Source organism: Mustelus asterias, chromosome 12 (genome assembly GCF_964213995.1).
Source record: "Mustelus asterias chromosome 12, sMusAst1.hap1.1, whole genome shotgun sequence".
Lineage (NCBI taxonomy): Eukaryota > Metazoa > Chordata > Chondrichthyes > Carcharhiniformes > Triakidae > Mustelus > Mustelus asterias.
Window position 1 is genome coordinate 34227264 of NC_135812.1, and position 14980 is coordinate 34242243.

At 46.0% G+C, this 14980-nt stretch overlaps 1 protein-coding gene across 2 annotated transcripts in view; it reads right to left on the reverse strand.

Annotated features, from left to right (window-relative positions):
- The window catches only part of LOC144501364 (eosinophil peroxidase-like), a 57461-nt gene extending 43073 nt beyond the window's left edge, over window positions 1–14388 (reverse strand). The window contains exons 1-2 of one of the 2 annotated variants that reach the window (XM_078225017.1): window positions 14340–14388; window positions 9633–9706 (exon numbers count right to left, since the gene is read on the reverse strand). In XM_078225017.1, coding sequence (XP_078081143.1) covers window positions 9633–9705 — 73 coding nt within the window. In that variant the 5' untranslated portion in view covers window position 9706; window positions 14340–14388. Of the gene's footprint in view, window positions 1–9632; window positions 9707–11276; window positions 11294–14339 lie in introns of those variants that run through there. The other variant, XM_078225018.1, reaches the window with a different exon arrangement.
- Window positions 14389–14980: the final 592 nt, after the last annotated feature.

The window sequence follows — 14980 nt, forward strand, 5'->3', positions numbered from 1 at the left end:
ATAGCCAAGTTCCGCACACATGCGGACGGCCTCAACCGGGATATTGGGTTCATGTCACACTATTTGTAACGCCCACAGTTGCGTGGACCTGCAGAGTTTCACTGGCTGTCTTGTCTGGAGACAATACACATCTTTTTAGCCTGTCTTGATGCTCTCTCCACTCCCATTGTTTTGTTTCTTAAAGACTTGATTAGTTGTAAGCATTCGCATTCCAACCATTATTCATGTAAATTGAGTCTGTGTCTTTATAAACTCTGTTTGTGAACAGAATTCCCACTCACCTGAAGAAGGGGCTTAGAGCTTCGAAAGCTTGTGTGGCTTTTGCTACCAAATAAACCTGTTGGACTTTAACCTGGTGTTGTTAAACTTCTTACTGTGTTCTTCCATTGAGCCAGTGTCTTATCCAATTTACTACCTCCCCATGTATACCTAGCGACTGAACCTTCCTAACTAACCTCCCATGAGGGACCTTGTCAAAGGCCTTGCTGAAATCCAGGTAGACAACATCCACCGCTTTCCCTTCATCCACTTTCCTGGTAACCTCCTCGAAAAACTCTAATAGATTGGTCAAACATGACCTACCACGCACAAAGCCATGTTGACTCTCCCTAATAAGTCCCTGTCTATCCAAATATTTGTAGATCCTATCCCGTATCACACCTTCCAATAACTTGCCCACCACCGACGTCAAACCTACTGGCCGATAATTTCCCGGATTTCTTTTGGAACCTTTTTTAAACAACGGAACAACATGAGCCACTCTCCAATCATCCGGCACCTCCCCCGTGAATACTGACATTTTAAATATGTCTGCCAGGGCCCCTGCAAGTTCAACACTAGCTTCCCTCAAGGTCCATGGGAATATATCCACTCTGATTTGCCTCAAGACAGCGAGCACCTCCTCTCCTTTAATCTGTAAAGGTTCCATGACCTCCCTCCCAGTTTGCCCTATTTCCGTAGACTCCATGCCCGTTTCCTCAGTAAATACGGATGCAAGAAAACCATTTACTATCTCCCCCATCTCTTTTGGTTTCATACACAGTCTACCACTCTGGTCTTCAAGAGGACCAATTTTATCCCTCACTATCCTTTTGCTCCTAACATACCTATAGAAGCTCTTTGGATTTTCCTTCACTCTGTCTGCCAAAGCAACCTCATGTCTTCTTTTAGCCCTCCTGATTTCCCTGATTCACTGGCTAGTTCCCGGTTCATAGCTCGACTGCTTCCAGTTAATTATAACTGGCTTCCGCAAAGCAGCCTTTTAAATACTGCTGCCAACCAGATAATGATTGGGGACCCAACTGATTTCCTGTGGCACCAGCAGTGGTCACTTTTGTTCCTGTTGTAATATTTACATGCATCTATGATCAGACAAGCATGTAGCTTTAAGGGATGTAAGTGTGATGTCATACCACCTGCCATTGTTGTATAAAAATACTAGCCCTACCTTAAATACCAGCCGCCAGCTGCCACCATACCGCGTTCTTGTGTTATCATGTAGCTCATCTCATGTGAACTCTGAGACAGAGTTCTTGCTGAGAACAAGTATCACAAAATTCATTCATGGAGCAACTGAATAATTGCTGACTACAAGGGAGGCACAGTGGTTAACACTGCGGCCTCACTGTGTCAGGGATCCTGCTTTGACCCTGGCTGGGTCACTGTCTGTGTGGAGTCGGCACGTTCTCCCCATGTTTGCGTGGGTTTCCTCCGGGTGCTCCAGTTTCCTCCCATAGTCCAAAGATGTGCAGGTTAGGTGAATTGGCCATGTTAAGTTGCCCCTTAGTATCCAAAGATATGTAGGTTAGGGGAATTAGTGAGATAAATGTGTATGGTTACGGTGTTGGGGGGGGGGCGGGTGCGGGTTGGGTAAGATGCTCTGCTGGCGAGTAGGTGAGGCTCAATGGGCCAAATGGCCTCCTTCTGCACTGTAGGAATTCTATGATTCCGACTCTATCATCGACATCTATGGGCTTATTGCTTAATAGGTTGCACTGACTGACTTTCCTGATATATTCCAAAGTATAGCCGGAGTTATTCAAAGCAAGATTAGTACCTTAAACAAGAATATCTCATGGCATGATGTCTCTTTTAGCTCGCTTAGAGGTACATGCTTTCTAGATTATAGATACACATGCAATATTATAACAGTTCCCAGTGTATACAAGCTAGGAGTTGCTATTTCCAGTTGCAGTCCTCTGCTGGTCCCAACTGATTTGTCCCCTTTGTGGATGGCTACCCATATGATAACCATTAGTAAATCCAATAAAGAACACAGGAGACTCTGGAACCGCTGTCACATGAAGTGATTGAGGCAATTAGCTTTGATGCACTTAAGGGTGATTAGGACATGAAAAGTTAAAGTTTATTTATTAGTCAGAAGTAAGGCTTACATTAACACTGCAGTGAAGTTACTGTGAAATTCCCCTAGTCAGCACATTCCAGCACCTGTTCAGGTCAATGCAACTAACCAGCACATATTTCAGACTGCGGGAGGAAACCAGAGCACCCGGAGGAAACCCACGCAGACACGGGGAGAACGTGCAAACTCCACCAGCCAGTGACCCAAACCAGGAATTGAACCCGGATCCTTGGTGCTGTGAGGCAGCAGTGCTAACCACTGTGCCACTGTGCCGCTCATGTGTGAGGCTGGAATAGATGGATATGCTGATAGGGTGAGAGGTGGGAGGCGGCTTGTGTGGAACAGAAACATCAGCAATGACTTGCCAGACTGAAGGTCCTGTTTCCGTACTGTCAAATTTTACGTAACTAATGCGCAACATCAGAAAGTATCTGCTGCTCAAGTAAGGAACTAGCAGCAGATATAAATGTTGAACTGTCAGCATGTCGAGTGATGGAGCATGCAGTTTCTGTGAGAAATGGAGCAAGTGTACAGAAGCAGTCAACATCATCCTGATTTAAAACAACCCCCAGTCCAGAGAAGCATATGCCAAGCAATTTACTGATTCAGAAAGAAAGGAGTTATTTGTCACAGGGAGAGCAGAAGGGCCAGCCACTACTGAAGGGGGAGGTACTCATTGCTTGTGTTTCGAATCTCATAGGATCCTCTCTGAACTGGACAATACATTGCAGATATGTTCTTGCTCCTACAAAGTGTAATGCAAACAGGGGAGGTGATGGCCTAGTGGTATTATCGCTAGATCTTAATTCAGAAACTCAGCTAATGTTCTGGGGACCCAGGTTTGAATCCCACCATGGCAGATGGTGCAAGTTGAATTCAATAAAAAAAAATCTGGAATTAAGAACCTCCTGATGACCATGAAACCATTGTTGATTGTCGGGAAAACTCATCTGGTTCACTAATGTCCTTTAGGGAAGGAGATCTACTGTCCTTACCTGGTCTGGCCTACATGTGACTCCAGAGCCACAGCAATGTGGTTGACTCTCAACTGTCCCCCTAGGGGAACTCGGGATGGGCAATAAATGCTGGCCAGCCAGCGATGTCCATGTCCCTTGAATGAATTAAAAAACAGTCGGTGCACCATTGTTACAGCACTGCATGAATTCCTTGCTTGACAGACTGCCATCAAATAGTACATCAATGATGTTTGCAGGCAGGGCCGCGGGGCTGGGTTGAGCACTTCCTTTTTTTCTAGTGCGAACCCCAAAATATATTTGATTTATGGATTTCAGTTTTACAACTTGTCAGGTTGTGATTTTGAACTCACAATCTCTCAGTCAGTGCAGCACCATAATTATTAGGATAAGGTACCCGGGAATGTACTCTTTCATAAAGTGTGGTAGCCTCTCCAGTTCCTGGGGCTGAATTTAACGTAACTTGCAGCACCAGTTGTCTGGTTCCTTTAGCAGTGAGCCAGGTTGACTGAAATTTGGCACGCCCGAATTGCTCCAGGAACAGAACCTGTGGCCACAATTACTGAGGGAGTATCAGTTTCATTCATCACTGACGGATCTCTCTGCTCTGCCAACTCCTCCTGCTAGTTTCACGCCAACCTTAAAGAGAGCGGAGAGCACTTAGTGTGAACTGAGAGACAAGGTTAGAAAACCTGTACAGTTTTGACTTCACGATTAACAAAGCCTGAAAACAAAATTAAAGGTTAATGACATTAATGTGGGTTAAACTGATCCAGAAAGCTGCTGGCAAATTCCTGTACAATGGTTTCATGATGCTAGCTGCGTAGAAACCCCTCCTGTACTGATTCACAACATCTAAAGAATCTGATTATATTGCGGACGTTCTGCTCATTGTTTCCATTAGAATTTCAGGGACTTTTCCATTCTAATCCTTGCTAGCCCTTGGCATTATCAATCTGGTAGCTCATTACATTGGTTCCAGTGCTTGACTGTCTCTCTTGGTCAGGGTCGGGTGTGAGGGCAGGGTGCTAAATCTGAGTCTACCAGATTCATAAAAAAAGATCAAACAGATGTATTTTTCATAATTTCACTGTTTGTTACTGACTCAATTAATCTAACAATTCAAATAAATAAAGTAAGCAGAACCTACTCACCAACAACCTGCTCACTGATGCCTGAATGTGGTTCTGCCTGAACCACTTGGCTCCCGACCTCATTACAGTCTTGATCCAAATGTGGACAGAAGGGCTGCAATCCAGCAGTGAGGCGAGAGAGGGTGCCATTGAAACCAAGACAGTCAAGGAGTCCAAACAAAATTGAAGTCAATGGGAATCAGGGAAAAAAAATTTACTTGTTGGCGTCATAGCCAGAACTCCTGGACATTGCAGGAGTTCCTCAGGGTTGTGGCCGAGGTCTAAACATCTTCAGTTGCTTCGCCAATGACCTCCCCATCATCAAAAGATCAGAAATGGGAACATTTTTGCGAATGATTGCATAGAGTTCAGTACCATCCACAACTCCATGTGGAAAGAAGTAGTCCATGCCCACATGTAGCAAGACTACGCACAGACTATGCTGAGAGACTTTGCCGTCGCACCTCTCTCACATTCCTCAACCACCTCATACACCAGCTCTACAGCAAACGCCGCATCCTGGAAACCAAGATAGAGGGATCAGCGACACGGATGCCATCATCTCATGTGAGAACACCATCTACAAGGTACACAGTACATATTCTTGCAACTCGGCCAATGTTGTCTACCTGATAAGCTGCAGGAAAGGATGTCCCGAGGCATGGTACATTGAGGAGACCATGCAGACGCAACGACAACGGATGAATGAACACCGCTTGACAATTGCCAGGCAAGAGTGTTCTCTTCTTGTTGGGGAACACTTCAGCGGTCACGGGCATTCAGCCTCTGATCTTCGGGTAAGCATTCTCCAAGGCGGCCTTCACGACACACGATAACGCAGAGTCGCTGAGCAGAGACTGATAGCCAAGTTCCGCACACATGAGGACGGCCTCAACCGGGATCTTGGGTTCATGTCACACTATCTGTAACCCCCATGACTTGCCTGGGCTTGCAAAATCTCCCTAACTGTCCTGGCTGGAGACAATACACATCTCTTTAACATGTGCTTAACCCTCTCTCCACTCACATTGTCTGTACCTTCAAGACTTGATTACCTGTAAAGACTCGCATTCCAACCATTATTTTGTAAATTGAGTTTGTGTCTTTATATGCCCTGTTTGTGAACAGAACTCCCACTTACCTGATGAAGGAGCAGCACTCCGAAAGCCAGTGGCTTTTGCTACCAAATAAACCTGTTGGACTTTAACCCGGTGCTGCGAGACTTCTTACTGTGTTTACTCCAGTCCAACGCCGGCATCTCCACAACATATAGCAAGGCCAGGACAAAATTCATGCTTGGGATGCTAAATAGCTAGCAACGTTCTTGCCTCACACATTTGAGGCAATGACCATCTCCAATAAAATAATGTTCAGACACCTCCTCTTGAAATTCAACTGCAACAGCATCACTGAATGCTCACAGTTTCTGTACCAATCATACTGTCAGTTGCTGCAAAACCCCAATGAATATTTCGGAGTGCATTGCTTAAATGTGGGCAGCACGGTGGCACAGTGGTTAGCACTGCTGCCTCACAGTGCCAGGGACTCGGTTTCAATTCCAGCCTCGGGTGACTGTCTGTGTGGAATCTGCACGTTCTTCCTGTGGGGTTCTTCCGAGTGCTTCGGTTTCCTCCCACACTCCAAAGATGTGCAGATTAGATGGATTGGCCATGCTAAATTAACCCTTAGTGTCAGAGTAATTGGCAAGGTAAACACATGGAGTTACGGGGATACAGCCCGGGTGGGATTGTTGTCCGACTCATATTCAGGCTTATCCTGTAACCCCAAATATTTATCCTGCTAATCTCCTCAGCCAATTTAGGGGCAATTTAGCATGGCCAATAAACCTAAGCCACATATCTTTGGACTGTGGGAGGAAACTGGAGCACTCAGAGGAAACCCATGCAGACACGGGGAGAATGTGCAAACTCCACACGGACAATGGCCCCAGGTTGGAATTGAACCCGGGTCCCTGGTTCTGTGAGGCAGCAGTGCTAACCACTGTGCCACCGTGCCACCCACACTGTGGAATAAATGTGTTGCCCACTTTTACTTCCTATATGCAATATTTTATATTCAGTAATAGATCCAGTACATATGATTACATTATATACACATTACAGTACTGTAGTGTAATGAGGCAAAGCTCAAATTCCAGGCAGTGAACAAAGGTTTATTAACAGAATAACTATGCATATTACAGGGCAAGGAAAAAGGTCTTAACCCCACACGCCCAAACCTCCAACTGTGAGGAAGAAACCCAGGCAAGTCTGAGCGAGTCCCCAACTCGGCTCCAGATTGGACAAGCATATATGACCCTTTGTTGGAAATGCCCCTTAAAGAATGACTACATCACAAGTACACTGCATCAAACATCACTTATCATTGTTATCTAAAGGCATATAAATTAACTTATTGTAATTGTTCGAGTGGGAACCTTCAATCCCACACTCCTCCTGGTTTGATATCTGCAAATGTGACCACTTTGCATTAGTTTCTGAATTCAAGCCATTGATTTAAATTACAAACAGTAATGATCCCAACACAAGAGATCTGGTGAAGTCCCATCTCAATTCAACCCAATTCTTCCAATTATTACGCATTGCTTTCACTTCCTCAAAGATATCAAGGAAATCCTTCAGGCAGCACTTATCCTTTCTGAAGTCACACGGGCTGCTGTTTACGGGACTCGCGTTGCTAAAATAATCCTCGTATTTTCCTTTGATAATCAAGCGTATTATTTTACAAGGAAATGAAGTAAGCACCGTCCCTCAGGGCTTCCATTCAACATTGGGGCGTGAAGCAATCAGCTGCAGCAGCTTGCATTAATGTATCATCATTACTGTAGGAAACTGCCCCAAGGCTCTTTACAGAAGCTCAGTTAGTTAAAAACTGACACTGAACTCAAGAAGGAGAAATTAGGGTGATGATTGAAGTTTGTTCAGAGAGGTAGGTGTTAAGGAAGGCCTTGAAAAAAGTGAGAGGTAATGTGACTGAGAGACTTAGGGAGAAAATTCTCATGCGTTGAGCTTAGAGAGCAGAAAGAATGGCCACCAGATGGAAATGGAGTGCGCAAGAGGCCCGAATTGGATTGTGCATCTACTCTGAACGACTTCAGTTCCAATTTCTATCTGTCAATTGAAGCCTTATATTAAAATAATTTTCCTGTTGTCTAATTAGGTTGATTGATTTTGCTTCTTCCTCTCCCCTCACCCCCCACTCTTACAGTTTCACCTTTATCTACCTCCCAGGCACTCACTGATATAAAAAGAAGTTATATCAGCTCCTTTCCTGTCCAATCTCTCCTTTCTGAACACCCACCTCTCCTGACCATCCTAAATTAACTTTCTTTGCGGGGTTTGGAAGTTATTAGATATCAAATCCCTACAGTGCAGAAGCAGACCATTCAGCCCATTGAGTTTGCACTAACTCTCTGGCAGAGCACATTATCCAGGCCTCATCACCATAACCTTACATATTTAACCCGCTAATCTCCCCAACCTACATTTCTCGGAACACTAAAGGGCAATTTAGCATGGCCAATCCTCCTATCCTGGACATCTTTGGAGTGTGGGAGGAAACTGAAGCACCCGGAGGAAAGCCAGAGACGGAAAGAGTGTCAGTTCCCCTCCAAGCCACTCACCATCCTGACTTGGAAATATATCGCCGTTACTTTGTAGTCGCTAAAATCCTGGAATTCCCTCCCTAACGGCATTGTGGGTCAACACACGGCACGTGGATGGCAGCGATTGAAGAAGGCAGCTCACCACCACCTACTGAAGGGCAATTAGGGATGGGCAATAAATGCTGGCCAGCCCCAGTCCCACAAATTAACAAGAGAAAATGTGCAAACTCCCCACGGACAGTCACCCAAGGCTGGAATTGAACTTTAACATTGTGAGGCAGCAGTGCTAACCACTGTGCCACCATGCTGCCCAAAATTCTGTGATCATGTGAAATGCATTGTGCTGAGATAGAACCATTAAGGTTTACAAAGTAGAGGAAGGCTATTCATCCCATTGTCTACGCCATTGGTTTGCTAGGGCCATCCAAAATAAAGTCAATTGCCTTTTCCACTCACTATTGCCTTGTATTTTACACAGCTTTGAAAAGGTATTTTTTTCTTCTGTAAAAGATTAAAAGGTATTAATCACAACCACTCCCTATTGCATTCTATGGCAACTCTGTGCAAATATTTTTGTTCACAGTTCAGACCTAGCACATACCTTTAGTTTTATCCACCTCCAACCCTCCTTCAATCTGAGCGACCCCCATTTGCCCTACTTCTCAGCTTCCTTTTAATCAAACTAACTTTCTATCCACACTTATCTGAATTCTGCTAAAAAGCTTCTTGCAAGACACCATGTTGAGTTTACAGAAACACAGAATAGTTACTGTGGAGAAGGAGGTGACATGGTGGCATAGGGGTTAGCACTGCTGCCTCACAGTGCTAGGGACCTGGGTTCGATTCCCTGCTTGGATCACTGTCTGTGCGGAGTCTGCATGTTCTCCCTGTGTCTGCGTGGGTTTCCTTCGGGTGCTCCGGTTTTCTCCCACAGTCCAAAGATGTGTGGGTTAGGTGCATTGGCTGTGCTAAATTAACCCTTAGTGTCCTGGGATGTGCAGTTTAGAGGGATTAGTGAGGTAAATATTTGGGGTTACAGGTTATAGAGCCTGGTAGGATTGTTGTCAGTGCAGACTCCATGGGCCAAATGGCCTCTTTTTGCACTGCAATGATTCTATGAGGCCATTCAGCCAATCTGCCTGTACAGGCTCTCCAACTGAGCATTATGACTTAGTGCCAATCCTCTGTCTTTTCCCTGCTCATTATTTCTATTCAAATAATAATTGAGTGCCACGATTGAACCTCCTCCACTTTTAGGCAGTGCAGTTCAGACCCCAGCCACTTGCTGTGTGTAAATGTTTTTTTCTCAGATCACATTCGCTTCTTTTGCGAATCATTTTAACTCTGCGCCCTCTGCTTCTCAATCTTTTTCCGAGCGGGAACAGTTTCTCCCTGTCCACTCCGTCCAGCCCCCTCATGATCTTGACTTCTTCTCAAAACACATATCTACACCGTCTGCATTCTCTTAATTGATCCAATCAGTCATTTGATAAACATAATTTGCCTTTAAAAACTCGGTGCTGGGTTCAGTTTCTTACCTGTTTGAGCTCCATCAATCTCAGTCCAGAGAAATCCAGCCAGGGATGCTCCCAGGAACCACAGGGGAATCATTCTGAAAGAAAACACATCGTCCGTGAGCCAGCCCAACAGCTCATAGAAGAAACTCACAATCAGCTCAATCAGAGGAAATTCTTTCTTTCTATCTACCCCATCAAATTGTTGAATCATTTTAAGCAGCTCAATTAGATCACCCCTTATTCCATTACACTCAAAGGGATTCATGTTTAATCTGTGCGACCTGACTTCCTAATTTAATTGTTTTAACCCTGGTATCATTTTGGTGAATTTACACTCCAAGATCAATATACCCTTGCTGAGAAATGGGGACGATTTTCCCAGAAAAAAGCTAAATGCCCAACGGGCAGTAAAACAGGAGACTTTCCTGCCCGTTATTTGGGCGCACTTGGTGGGAAGGATTTCCGGCACTCTGTGCTTCGCAGAGCCTGCTGGGGGATTCATGCCAATAAGGGGGAACAGGGCCTGATCCCGCTCCAGAGAGGCCGGCATCAGCGCCCTGAGCGGGCCACTGCACATGTGCTGATCTGTCAGTGGGGAGATCGACGCATGCGCACTAGCCCCCCCCCGCCAGCGACGGCCTCCCAATTGCTGCCCTCCCAATGTCATCCCTAACTGCCCCTCCCCCCCATCCGATCTCCGGCCTCCCCGACCACCCCCACCATGGCCAGCCTCAACTGCACCCCCATGACCAGTCCGACCACCCCTCCTCTCCCTCATGGCCAGCCCTGACCTCCCTCCCCACGGACCCCTGCTGCAGAGTGCACAGCAGTCCCCCACCCCCACCACTACTGATCAGCCCTGCCCCCAGTAGGCACCATCCCTGGCACTGCCTGGTGCCTGGTGCACAGTGTCAGGGTGCCAGGCTGGTCGTGCCAGGCTGGCACTGCCCAAGACGCACTCCTGCATCTGCCCCCGAACTCCCGGGGGGGGGGGTGCACAATGGCCTTTGTCCCCACCAGTGGTGTGATCACGTCTGTTCCCCGTTGATGGCGACCAGCTTTAATCCCTGCTGGTGGGAGCCTCTCCCGGCGGTGGGGGGCAGGGGGGTGGGGGAATTGGAGAGACATTAGCAAGCTCAGACGATACCACCTTGGGTTTGCTAATGACATGACGATTTCCACATTGTAATCGGCCTCGTACTGATTTCCAGCGTGAGGCTGATTACGCTATAAAAAATGGCCTGGGAGATTTGCGATCAGTTGGACGCCAGTCGTGACTCCCACTACAAGGCCCCCCCCGCTGACCTTTCCCGGCCCACTGTGCTACTCGAGCAGTGCAGCAGGCCAGGAAAATCACACCCATGGTCTTCAAAATTGAACGTAGTACTCCAGATTCAGACGAATTGTAGCATAACTTCCACCTCTTTGTATTTAAGCACAATTGAGATAACAGTTAAGATTCCATTAACCTTTTAATGCTTTTTGTCACATATCCTACAAAACAAGTGACCACAACTCATGGGAGGCACTATATAAATGCAAAATGTTCTTTCTTTCGTTTTAGTGAGACCTGCACATGGACTCCGAGATGTCTGCCCTCTTCAGTAACTGACTTTTCACCAATGGTCGACTGCTCAGGCGCAAAGTGGATGACCTCACACTTACCTACATCGAAGTCCCACCTGCCACAGTTCTACTCCTATCCACGCGAATGATTGTGCCACCTAACTTTGTGCTGCTGTTAAGAAAATCCCAAATTTGTACTTCACAATATAAACTTTAGAAGATCAGTAAGTAAGTTATGCAGCAAATAAGCAGGCTGGAGATATCGGCTGGGATTTTACCGCCCTGCCCGCCATGGGAATCGGAGCGGGTGAGGGCGGAACACAGAAAAATCAGTTGACGTTGGGTGGGATTTTACAGTTTCGGGATGAATGAGGCTGTAAAACCATACCCATTGGGTGGGATTCTCTGGCCTTCCAGCTGCGTGTTTCTCGGTGGTGGGAGGTGGCACGCCGCGGGATTCTCTGGTCTTGTCGCTGCCAATGGGATTTCCCATTGCGGCCACCCCACGCTGCCGGGAAACCCACGGGAGGGGGTGTGCTGCCAGCGGGACCAGAGAATCTCACCGCCAGCGAACGGCTGGAGAATTCTGGCCATGAACTTGCTCCTTTTAAAAATTTGCACTCAAATGCTTTCAGCCTGCTGATAAAAGTATTTACAAGAGGAAAATATGATAGGAAGGTTTCACTCTCACCCGGCAATTGTTAGAAAACACATTAATGTTGCATTATAATGCTGCATAATACTTTAACCCAGGGGTTAAACTCAGGGGATTTGAGATCGGCTTTTTCAACAGTCATCCTAACATAATCTACCCCCTCCCCCACAGGGGCATCCAGATGGGTTGCACAATATGGGCTTTTTCATAGAATCCCGACAATGCAGAAGGAGGCCATTTGGCCCATCAAGCCTGTACCAACAATAATCCCACCCAGGCCCTATTGCCGCAACCCCACTTATTTACCCTGCTAATCTCCCTGATTCTAAGGAATGCCCTCGGCCAATGCACCTAACCTGCACATCTTTGGAGTGGGAGGAAACTGGAGCACCCGGAGGAAACCCATGCAGACACAGGGAGAACGAGCAAACTCCACACAGACAGTGATCCAAGCCGGGAATTGAACCTGGGTTCCTGGCAATGTGAGGCATCGATGGTAGTCATGATGTGGAGATGCCAGCGTTGGACTGGGGTAAACACAGTCAGAGTTTTAACAACACCAGGTTAAAGACCAACAGGTTTATTTGGTAGCAAATGCCATTAGCTTTCGGAGCGCTGCTCCTTCGTCAGATGGAGTGGATATCCACTCCATCTGATGAAGGAGCAGTGCTCCGAAAGCTAATGGCATTTGCTACCAAATAAACCTGTTGGACTTTAGCCTGGTGTTGTTAAAACTCTTAATGTGAGGCAGCAGTGCTAACCACTGTGCCACCATACTGCCCAAAGGAAATGATAACTGGGGACTGAGAAAATAATGGCAGGGTTGGGCAGGGTCAACATGGATTTATGAAAAGGAAATCATGTTTGACAAAGCTGTTAGAGATTTTTGAGGATATTATTAGCAGAATCGATAAGAGGGAGCCAGTGGATGTGGTGTATTTGGATGGTTAGTAAACAAAATTAAAATACATGGGATTGGGGGTAATATACTGGCATTGATCAAGGATTACTAAATGGACAGAAGAAAGAGAATAGGAATAAACGGGTCATTCTCAGGTTGACAGGCGGTGACCAAAGGGGGTATTTCAACGATCAGTACTCAGGCCCCGGCTGTTCATAATCTATATCATTGATTTGGATGTGGGGATCAAATGTAATATTTCCAAGTTTGGAACCAGAAGCTCTGGGTTCGAGTCCCACCCCAGGACTTGATGGCCAAGGAAGGTGCGTTCATAATGTGGCCAAATAGGTTGAGTACCAACTTGAAAATCCTTCCAAATACGCCAATAACTGGTAGTAAGAGTGAGTGAGACTCCTGGTCGGCCATGCTTGGTGTGGAGTGGCGCCCCTCAAGCTATAAGCCCCTGACATCAGACTAGTGACCTGTTCCAGGACTAGCTATGAAAACAGATGAAAGTCTGCCTTAGTGCACCATTACAGTGGCACCATGGCACAGTGGTTAGCATTGCTGCCTCACAGTGCTGGAGACCCGGGTTCAATTCCAGTCTTGGTTGACTGTGTGGAGTTTGCATATTCTTGCCGTGTCTGTGTGGGTTCCCTCTGGGTGCTCCGCTTTCCTCCCACACTCCAAAGATGTGCAGGTTTGGTTGTTTCGCCAAGCTAAATTGCCCTTTAGTATCAGAGAGATTAGCAGGGTAAATATATGGAGTTACAGGGATAGGGCCTGGGTGGATTGTTGTCGGTGCAGCCTCGCTGGGCTGAATGGCCTCCTTTTGCACTGTATAAATTCTATGGATTCTATGGAAGGGAATTGATATGAACTAAGTATGCAGTGAGGTGGATTGGCCATGTTAAATTGTGCCTTTGTGTAGTTTAGGGGGATTAGCAGGGTAAATATGTGGGATTACTGAGGTAAGGCAGAAGGGTGGGTCTGAGTATGATTCTCTGTGGGAGAGTCGGTGCAGACCTGAAGGGCCAAGTAGCCTCCTTCAGCACTGTAGCGATTTTATGATTCTATGAAATAATGGCTTATGTATTCCTCCAGTGTATAAGAATATCTGAAGGAAGTCAATGGCAGCGACCAGGCCAAAAGTAGAAACCAAGCACATGAAACATGAATGATTGCCAGTTGTCATCCTGTCCTCCATGTGATGGGGCTTCAGTTGCTTCTGGAATTCTAAGTTCTTCATGCAACTGGCACAAATCTTTCTCGTTGCCTGTTTGTCAAAGATATTCCTCAGTTCCATTCAGTTTGCAGCAATGATAAATTGCCAGCAAATTTAAACTGTCCTTTCACCAGCAGAACAGTTTATATTCTACACTCTCATCTACCTACCTTTATACACAGCTGATAAGAGTTAATTTACAGAACTAACAATCTTTACAAACTGCAATTATTACCAAAAAAAAGTCACTGTTACAGACCCAGCAGCACAGAAGTGACCTCATCAATCAGAGAGTAGATTGATGCTGTCTTTAGATAGCGGCTTAACTAACTTCCTAATTAAACTCATTTTAAAGCAATTCATTCAAACGCATTTACCCACCTTTACAGGGACGGCACCATCAATCTCGCTGGCAAAGCTTCTGAATCCAGGGACTGAGACAATTGGTATTTCAGGCCTTCATTTAAATGGTATGCAGTGATCACATGAGATGTTGACCTTCTGAACCAAATTTAAATTTGAGAAAGAAAGGAGTTTCCTATAAGGGTGGTGCAGGATATTTAGATAAATGAAGCATTTGGGTTGGTAGGGCAGCAACTTAACATTGTGCAATTGTAAAACCGTTTCAACACAGAAGGGACCCGAGCCAATATTTCTTCATATGTTGAGATGCAACGAATATTGTGGAGATGCAGGACCCCAGCAACAAATGTATTTTTACTCAACAACAGTGAAGCCTTTGCTTGTGACTTCATCAATTTTGAATAAGCTCATCTCACCAGGGCCTCCAAACCAACACAATTCAACTGAACAAGAACCTGTGGCCTGAGTTCATCCCCTTACAATGCACAGCACACCCATTGTCCCTGTCCTTGCTGGGGTTCTTTAACTTCTTGTGTCTTAAGTCTTCTGCAAACCCAATCTGATCAGACACATCTGTAGCCATACACCCCATCCTGTCCCCTCTACAGAATTGGGATTACTGTTCATCCTCTTCCACACCAGCCCCAACCCCAGCATCG